Source organism: Antechinus flavipes, chromosome 6, assembly GCF_016432865.1.
Source record: "Antechinus flavipes isolate AdamAnt ecotype Samford, QLD, Australia chromosome 6, AdamAnt_v2, whole genome shotgun sequence".
NCBI classification, from domain to species: domain Eukaryota; kingdom Metazoa; phylum Chordata; class Mammalia; order Dasyuromorphia; family Dasyuridae; genus Antechinus; species Antechinus flavipes.
In genome coordinates, this window is record NC_067403.1 from 3,440,374 (window position 1) to 3,450,589 (window position 10,216).

The 10,216-nt window shown below is 46.0% G+C and overlaps 1 protein-coding gene across 1 annotated transcript in view; it reads right to left on the reverse strand.

Annotated features, from left to right (window-relative positions):
* Nucleotides 1–2,269, reverse strand: part of CLNK (cytokine dependent hematopoietic cell linker) — a 110,896-nt gene extending 108,627 nt beyond the window's left edge. The window contains exon 1 of the mRNA XM_051965421.1: nt 2,198–2,269. Within this exon, the coding sequence (XP_051821381.1) occupies nt 2,198–2,269 (72 nt within the window). The remainder of the gene's footprint in view (nt 1–2,197) is intronic.
* Between the last annotated feature and the right edge of the window lie 7,947 nt (nt 2,270–10,216).

A 10,216-nucleotide genomic window follows, 5' to 3' on the forward strand; every position in this document is an offset into this window, starting at 1 on the left:
AACCTCATTATCTTGGTGTGTGTGTGTGTGTGTGTGTGTGTGTGTGTGTGTGTGTGTGTTGGATTTTCAGAGGGTGCTAAGCAAAGTATACAAATAAAGGAAATGAAATAATGATCATGATAAGCCATATTATACCTAACTCTATATACCCCTCTCTATACCCTATACGTAAGTACACCCATAATCGCCTTTTGTACTGAGCCCCAAGTGGCCTTGTAGAATTGTCAAACCCTTTATTTTAAGGAGGAAACATTGAATTCAGTGTGTTTGTAGGATTTTTTCACATAACAGGAATTAAGGGAATGTTTTCAGGGTAACCCAGGAAAGCTACATGCTATAGTTGTTTAGTTGTTTTCTGTCATATTTGATTCTTCATGACCCTCTTTGGGGCTTGCTTGGGAAAGATTCTGGATTGGTTTACCATTGTCTTCTGCAGCTCATTTTACAGAGGAGGAAACTGAGGTACACAGAAAGATGTGATCTGTCCAGTGTCACACAGCTAGTAAGTGTCTGAGCCAGATTTGAATTCGGGTCTGCCTGACTCCAGGTCTGGCCCTCTATCCACGGTTCCACCAAGCCATTCTGGAGGGCTACATGGTGAGATGAAGAATTTTAATAAGAAAATAAGAAAACCCATAGCAAAATTTATGTCTCAAGGGGTTATTGATTTGGAGTTTGAAGGGACATAGAGATCACCTCCTCCAGGGGTTTTTAGCCTATGACTCCATTACAGAATCTTGTTTTTAAATGAATGAAATCAAATATATCATATTACAAAGGAAACCAATTACAGACAGCTAGTAAACTATTATTAAATAATTATCATCAAGGGGCAGCTAGGTGGCACCGGCTCTGAAGTCAGGAGAACCTGATTTCAAATCTGGTCTCAGACACTTAACCCTTCCTAGCTGTGTGACCTGGGCAAGTCACTTAACTCCAATTGCCTCAGCAAAAAAATAAATAAATTAAATATCATCAGGAAATTAAATATGAACTCAATAAACTGACAGATTCTTAGTTAAGAACCTCTAATCTATTCCACTCCCAATTCATAGAAAAGCTGAGATTGAGGAAGATTTCATGATCTGGCCAACATTACACATGGAGAAAGTCACTTTCAATAACTCTCCAATCTAGAATTCTTTCAACGACAGCACACTCCTTACCTGTATATGGATATCAGATCAATTCAAGTGTTAAGGAATATTAGAATCCAATTAATTACTGAATCGAATCGAAGACTTATTGGATTATTGGATACTTAATAATTCAACAAGTTACTAACAGATGATAATTCAATAACTTCCTAGCTTCAAATAGCTTACAAGTGAGTGAGGGAACTAAGTCTTCTATCAGTTATCTGGATCCAGAAGACAGTGAGGTAATGAGTAGGAGGGATCCCAAGAAAGTGCTCCGAGAGATTTGAACACTACAAAGCCCTGGTCTAGCTGGATGTGGTGGGGAAGAGATGGGGAGGGATCAGTGAAGGCTGATGGCAGAAAGGGCTCTTGAAAGATTTCTAGCATTTCGGTGGACTGAGGATGGAGTAAAGACCATCATAGCATGGGAGACGAGTGGAGGCAGGAGAGAGAAAAATGAGATTGAGAAAAGGTAAGCAGGAAAATGTGGCTGGTAAGTCTGCAAAGGGAGTGGATCTGAAGACTTTGAATGGCAGGAGAAGGAGTTTCTAAATAATAGCTAGGCAGTGTGGACGTTTTTGGGTCATGGAATGTGTGGGAGACATTCTTAAGCAATGAGCTTGCGATCGGGGGAGTCAGCTAAGCCTTTATACGTGACCCCGTGTTCTCCTCAGCCACACAATCCTGGCTGGGTGGATCGAAGGCGATTCCACGTGGAGTTCTTATATTTTTAGGTTCTCGCTTTATTTACTCATTCATACAACAAATAACCGGGCAGTAGCTATTGGGTGCCGAGTCCCAAGTCAGGTACGTGGTTCGCTACTGTAGTTTCTCTAGAAAGGATTCCTGTCCGTTCTCGTCTCCCAAGGAGGGATAAGACTTTGATGTATTCTTTCGTTAAGAGGAATAGGAACAAGTTATTCTATAACAAGGCTGAATTTGAAAGTTTCTAAGAATAGAATGGATGGTCTGGGTCCCATGCAGTGCCTGGACTCCCTGTCTCTCGACCAAGGTCTGGGATCATTTAAGCTCTTTCTATATCGTGAGGGATAACTTACTTTCTCGGCCAGCAGGTCATCTGCAATCCGGAAACTGTCAGCCACGCCAGCTTTTAGTGTCTTGTCACTCATGTGCGTGTGAGTTGTGGGGCAGCTATTGTTATTTTTAAGGCCTAAGGTTCTAAAAGAGGAAACCTTTGTGGGATGTTTGAAGTGAAGGTGTCTTTGGGGGAACTTTCATGGTTGAGATACTACTTGACTTAGCAGAACCAGCATTGCCCCATCCCTCAGGGAATTCTCATGAAAATGAATGAATAAACACTCATCATAACATTATATATGTGTATATAGATACTCACATATGTGTCCATATATATTTATTTATATTTATGTAAAACATGGCTATGGTGGTTTTCCTAACCAAGATATACCGTGCCCTACCATAATTAAGCAGCTGTATTTGAAAGAAAGTACTGGGAAACTGGGGGCCCAGTTCAAATGTTTCCTCCCCTATTAAGTCTCCCATGAGACTAAAACGCATCAGAGGGATTTGAAGCCAGAATACCTTGCTTTAAGCCGTAGGTCTGTGTGCTCTAGTAGAATATCTCTGTGGGCCTGCACTTCCTCATCTATAAAACGAGAGGCGTGGACTGGTTGGTCTTTATGGCCACATTGGTCTACCAGCCCAGGACCCTCATTCTAACTTGGTGCTTGTGCACCAGCCGCCCTGGTGCCCAGATTGGAGTCGCTCCTGGCCTGAACCTCTTGCCCCAAGGCACACACATATAAAATTTTATAATTCTGCATAGATATTATTTTTCCTCAATAGAATATGGGCTCTCAGACGGCATGGGATGTGATATTTTGAGCTTTTTTATCTCCAATATATTGCACAGAGCCCTGTCCATAGTAGGTACTTCCTAAGTGCTCTTTGAATGAACTAGGAAAAATACGATGCTTTGACACAGATTCAGAGATGCGGCAAAATGTGATCCTAGTCTTTAAGAAACTCCCATTCTAAGAAGGGGCCTGTACAGGACAACTGCCTCCCAAAGTGGAAGGGATAAAAGGAATTGGAGCAGGAAGGGATGAATTTAAGCCAGAGGCATCATGGGACTGGTCCCTCTGCCCGTTTTAAAGAATTTCCCAAGGCACAGATGTGCGCAGAGCCCATGGCTGTCTCAGCCCCTTCCAAATGCCACTTCCCGTAGGAGTGTGCAGGGCATTGGGAAGGAGAATCTAGCTAGGAAGCTCATCCTTCAGGCAAGGGGGAGAAAGTGGCCAGCAAAGGTGCCAGGGAAGAGGAGAATTTCACAAATGGTCATGTTCATGAAACTGGAACAATATTTAAATAGCACTTTGCAAAGCATTTTACAAATATTATCTCAAATTATCCCCACCACAAGCCTGAGGGAGGTGCTATTTTCACCTCTACTTTACAGAGAAGGAAACTGAGGCAACCAAAGTGTAACTTGCCAGTAAGTAACTCTCCGGGGCTAGTTTTGAACATAGTTCCTGATTTCAAATCGGGGTACTCTATACCACGCCCACCTAGCGAGTCAGACTCTTTGACAATTAGTCAAGAGGGAGAATGGGGGGAGAAATAGGATTCCAGCAGGTCCGTCAGTGGGGAAGGGGCTTTGGTGAAGCTCTGGACTGCCAAGACTCCGACGAGCTGTGGCTGGTTCTGGACCCGTGTAGCCATATAAATGTACGAGACGGGAGAATGCAAAGTGGGGGGGGGGAGGGGGAGCAAAGCGTCGGTGTCAGACAGAGCGCAGGACCCCGTGGAAGGCGCCCATCCCGAGGGCAATGTCTGCAGGCAGCAAGAGCGTATGTGTGCAGATCCGTGTGCACAGTGTACATGTCCCCCTGTATACATGCAAGATAGATGTGCACATGTGTGAACATACACACAGACACACATGTATTACACACATACACACATATCCATTTATAATAGATGTAGCTACACATACATGTATCTGTAAAGTCAAACATATAAAGCTGAGTGTGTACATACATATATGTGTGTCTTTGGGGGATAGGCAGGAGCAGGAAAGGGAATGAGAGTACTTTTTTTTCCTCATCATTTCCTCTGGAAGGTCCAAGGAGGCCCGATTATTTCCATTTATGACTATAATGTTTTTTCTTAAAAATAAAGGCACCAAAAGAGAGACAAATTTAAATATATGCATATACGTTTAAAAAATCAAACAAAGCTTTTATCTCACATTTCCCCTAACAAATGCATTAATTATTAATGGAATCCAAATCTCCGATTACCATGAAGCTTGACAAGACCACAATATTTTCCTTCTCTGGGTGAACATTAATCATTTTCTTTAACGTGCAAGATGTGAGCTTCTCCCCCTCGTCCCCTGTCCCTCCTGCCCTGCTCGCTGATGGTCTCACTATTGAATGTCCCAGGTGTTGTGTTTGTACTCGAAGGAACGCTAAAGAATCTGACCCCACAAATCAAGTTCCAGAAGTCGTCCGGGTCCCGGATCCCTTCAGCTTTGACTTAAGTTTGGTATTCGTGTTTTGGTGTGAGCGACAAAGCGGGCTCTCGGGCGTTACCCCGGCAGAGTGTGTCACTCCCGCTGAAACCCGAGGCCCGGGTCATCCCCCAGTCTGCCCTGCCAGGAGGCGCGCACTTGTGAGCCAAGTGCTATAATTCCTTTTAACACCGTCGAGCTATCTCTGAAGGCGTTCACAAGGGCCTTTTCACGCTAAATTAGAGCCAAGCAGAGTAATCGCTTATTAGAAAGATAAAGCGGCCTCCAGCTCCAGGTACTTTGCTTTCATAAAACTCCCAGACACCCCGAGCGCTTGCCAACCAATGAGTAACGCCCGCTGGAACGGAGACAAAATGAATCTTTCTGATTCCGGACCGCACCTCGGTTGACTCGAGACCGCTCTGATCCTGGTCTGGAAGTGGGCTTCCTTGATTCTCTCCATTGCACGCTTCCTCCCCTGACGCACCCTTGCAGGCCCATCACCACAGTGCTTCCTTTTTCTTTTTCCCACTTTGTTTTATTTTCCATTCATGTAATAAAACGAGCCTTTCCATAACACGGTGCGATAAAAGAGATGGCGGCCCGCGGGCCCGAGGATCTGCCACATCCAATTGCGATTCCCTCCGAACATACAACAACCGCAACACAAATTTCTTCTCCTCCCTCCACAGAGGTAGCCACTATTAGATACAATAGGTGTGTCTGTGTAAAATGATTCCTTGTGCTATATTTTCATCCTTCTAGTTATCATTTCTTTCTCTGGATGTAGACAGTGTCTTCCTTCATGTGTCCTTTATTTTTAACTAGGACACAGTTTTATAAAATGGCCAAAATCTCAGTGGAACCTCTCCATCCATAGTTACCTAAGCTGATCCTCAAGCAATGAGCAGATGGTTTGTTGCTAGGATGGGATGAAAGCTTTCAGGATCTGAGAGTGGTACTTGGAAGGAAGCACTGATTTGGGTGATATTTGTGATTTGTAGGACCATGGGAAAATTTCTTAAAGCTTCCTCAGTTTCCTCATCTGTAAAATGGGAATGTTTTACAAGCCCTGCCTCCCTCACAGGAATGCTGATAGGAAAGTGATTTTTTTTTTAACCTACTAACCTAATATCCTCAAATAAAACATTAAACTTCTTTGAGCCTCAGTTTCCATTGTGGTAGCTTTTAGCTCTAGATTCTATGAACTTAAGTCATCTAGATATTGATGAGATGTCAGAGTTGGAGACTATATTATCAAACAATAATTGTTTGTCAGTGTAAACAATGACACAAAACATTCTCCTTCCACCAAGTCATTTGAATCCTCAGAATCCATCATGTACTAGGTACGGATATACCCATTTTACAAATGTGGAAACCGGAGATCTGGGGAGTGAGATGGCTTCACTGTGAGGTTAGGAAGTGATAAAAAGCCTTCATAATTCCAAGCCTAGTGCTAGTTCCATTATACTGGTAATGAGCGGGATGTGCCGTGAGATTCTGCCTCGTGGCTTAGCTTGGGCCATCTCCATTTTTTAAAAAAATGACTCTCCAGATTGCAAGCCCCAAATAGGTGAAAGTGACCAAGGAACTTCTGAAGAACCGGGGCTGACTCCAGGAGCCAGGGCTTATCCTTCCTAAACTGGAGCTGTAATTTTTTCCAAGAGCGGACTCATACTGCTTGCTTAGAGCTCACTGCTTCCTCTTTCTGCCCAGAATTGAATAGAGGAAAAAATTGGGCTCAATCAAATTTGGGAAATTATAATTCTCCCAATTCCCCCCATTACAATTCCCCCAATTTCGCAGCGCTTTCAATGATACCAAGATGCTCCCTGCTGCAAAGGTGCTTTTAAAAAAATAAACAAACTAAAACAACAAACCTTAGTGATGCTTCATAGCTGTGCACCATAAAACACCGTGATCTCAGCATTAAACTTGCATATGGCAGAAAGGACAAAGGAAAGCTGTTTGATGGATCACAGTAGATTACAGAATATCACCAAAAAAATCTTTTATCGCACCATCTTCCCAAACAAAACTAATGAAATCCAAATCTCACACTATTTCGATTACTGTTAAGCATTAAGAGTTGACCTACATATGAGAAATAATGTAAAAACAATCAAGGATTGGCAAAAGTGGAAAATAAGCCGAGCCAGTCAAATGGCAAGTGTCACACTGGTCTATGTCAGAGAACTCTTAGTGTAATGGAAAGACATGAAATGATAGCAAGAGAAGGACATGGAGGGGTGGCAGTCTGCATCAGTGGAGATGCTATTCCATTTCCACCATGGATACCATGGTCCACACAATCCTGAAGCCCACAAAGTAATCATGAAGATGTACGATTTACCCCTCTTGTTTTACAGATGTGGAAACTGAAGCACAGAGACAAGGGGACTTGCCCCAGATCATATACATTGGAAGCCAGTTCCTCTTACTCCCGTTGCAAGCGCATTTCCTCCTGCAGCCCTTGCTCAGGATGTTCAGGATGTGCCATGTAGACTCCCTCCTGCCTCCCGTTGTACAGGATACAGGTAAGAAATCAATCCTTCTTTTGCTCATGGTGGATCAGCACTGAGTTAACCTTTTTTGCTTTTTTTGGTGATTAAGTTACGAGGGAAATTTGTCTAGTTAAATGGTCCTTGAAATCTCCAGCCTGTTTGAGTAGAGAAGGACTGTGACATTCTAAGGGACTGGGCCATAAAACCAAGCCAAGTGGGATCCACAATGGGCGCCTGGAGACCAGGACACATTTTCTTCGTCAAACACGCTGGGTGTCTGTGTTTAGGATTTTAGATTAAAAGGTTCTTTAGAGATTCAATTCCATTCAATGAACATTACTTTTCGAGGATTCGGCTGAAAACAAAGGACAACATGTAATTCAATTTGGAAAATGTTTATCAAGAACATAGTGTGTGCGAGGGACCGTGCTAGGTGTTGGAGATACAGGAAAGGACATTTTTCCACTTTCAGAGAGAGCAGGAATGGTTCATGGATGCAAATATGTTGAGGGAAATGGTAGGAGAGAGCAGTGATGGTGGAGAGAAAGGACTTAGGGAAATCTTAAGAGGTCAGGAGTTCTCAGCAACTGAGGGGTGCCCTGGATAGAGTATAGCCAGGGACTCACCTGCCTGGGCTCACATCCGGCCTCAGACACTTACTGGCTGTGTGGGTCCGGGCAGGCTGCTTCTCCCTGCTTGCCTCAGTTTCCACATCTGTAAAATGAGCTGGAGAAGGAAATGGCAGACCACTGCAGTACCTTTGCCAAAAGGATCTCAAATGGGGTCACGAAGAGTCAGAAGTCACCAAATGACAACAGGAAAAAAAAGAGTTTTCATTTCATCCTACAGACAAAGATTTTTGAGCAGGGGAGGGCCCTGGCCACCACCGTGTCCACCGGGGCAGCTGTGGAGGATGGACTGCTGTTCTGGCAGCGGGAGCTGGTGCTATTCCAATAGTAGGTCATTTAACTGGGGAGATGGAAGGGGACTCGAGGTCAGCATTAGGATGTAAATGATTTGGGAGCAGTTGTTGTTTTGGCCCTGGCCTTTATCTGGCACATGGGAGGGACTTAATAAATGTGTGCTGATCGATAAAAATAAATGAATTAACCTACAGGGCTCTTCCTGTTCTCAAGTTCCTTAGTGACCAAGCAGTGAACTATGGGAAGGCACAAGACCCAAACCAGTTTTCATAAGGGTCATGAGGACTTGGGTGGGGGGTGAGTCACGTGGTTGGGTGGGAGGGGCCTGGAGGACCGAAGGAGGAGCCTGTTTGGTTCAGACTTGGAAGGATAAGTGGAGTTTTGGGAGGAGAAGGAAAGGCGGGAGGAAGGTGTGAGGAGGACCTGTAGGGAAGGAATGGGAGCTGAGGTGGAAATGTTGGCTGAGGTCATACCAGATGGACTCTTGAATCCCCGGCCCGATTTGGGGAGGGTGGTAGAAGGGGCTCTAAATCTAGGATCCCGAGGACTTGGATTCCCAATCTGGGCTCTACCCTGGGATGGCTTTGGGCAAACCATGGGATGCTCATTTTTTCAGATATGAGGGCTAGAGTTAGGGCCCGGTTGGTCAGAGAGAAGGATGCATCATTAGGCCAGGACGTGGAGCTGGCAAGTCCTTGACCCACATACCAGGCTGGTCCTGCATGGGGCCCTGGCCTGGGGGGAAGAAGGGACAATGTGGGAATCTGAGTTAGCCGCAGGCGACAAAGGGGCGGCGGGGAAGGGAAAGGAGGGAGAGGATGCTCCCGGCTTCTGGGGGCCCTTCCCGGCGGCACTGGAGGCTGGCTGCTATTCTGTGGGCAGCGGTCCATCCCCGAAGTTTCCTGGAGCCGCTGAGTGACGGGGTGAGATCTGTGCATAAAGATTAGTCTGGCAGAGCCCTGAAAGACGGAGCCGAGGGGGAGCGAACGGAGCGGGGAAGGTCCATTAGTGGCTAACTCAGGAACGGTCTAATGGGAAGTAATTTGGACAGAGGGAATAAGAGCTGGACAGGAGAGATGTCCCGGGGTCAGATGAACAGGACTCGGGAACGGAGGTGAAGGAGAGGGCTGACAAGTCTGCCTTTCTTGTTCCTAAAAATAGCTTTGGGGTTGTCATAATAACGGCTCATAGCGAGTAAGCGCTTAATATGGAAATGCCAACTTGGACTGACTGACAGTTATGCTTTTGTGCCGTTATACTCCCAAGGTGGGAAGGAAAGGATGATTATTCTCATTTTACAGCTGAGGAAACTGAGACCCAGAGAGTGGAAGCTCTTTTCCGGGATCATCCAGCAAGAAAACACACATCCTCGTTCGGACTCCAGGCCCCCACAAGTTACATTGCCTGGCCGGGAGGATGTACATTTTGAGAGAAAACCCCCTGGCGATTGGGCACCGCTAAGTGTCAGGGGGAGTAGGCGCTGGGAGTGCAGAGCAGGGCAGAAGGCCCGGCCCTCGGGGAGCTGGTGGTCTCATTGCCCTGGGTGAGATCAGACAGCTCACCGGTTCCGATTTTGGCCTCTTTGGGCTTTACTGGGCAAGAACACCAGAGGGATTCTCCTTTTCCTTCTCAGGCTAATGGTACGGATGGGGAAATGAGGCTGGAGTGGTCACACGGACACCAGGCCTCCGAGGCTGGATTTGAGCACAGGAAGACGAGCCCGAGCCCCCGGCCCCTACCCACTGTGCCATCCTGCCGCCACTTTGTCACCGGGATGTAGCTGTAAACAGTCTCGTTGGCCCTCGAGTCAGAAAGAACTTTGGGTTCAAATTCCAGCCGTGCTACAAACCTCCCGGGTGGCTTATATTCATTCAGGAGGTGGCTACTGCATCCATTCTATGGCAGCCAATCGCCCCACGACCCAGTGGGGGGTGGGGGGGAGCAGCTGCTGCTGGCCCCGGTGGGGAGACCTAGAACCTCTGCATGAATCCCCTCAACTGCTTCTCAGAGTGAAATTTTGGGCATGATTGTCTAGGCAGGAGATGAGGGAGATGAGCCCTCCGGGATGACCCCAGAGCGAAGGGAGCTTGGGTCTGGGTGCCCTTGGGCTGAAAAAGGTGGATTTTAAAGCAGAGCTGACAGAGCTGGTTG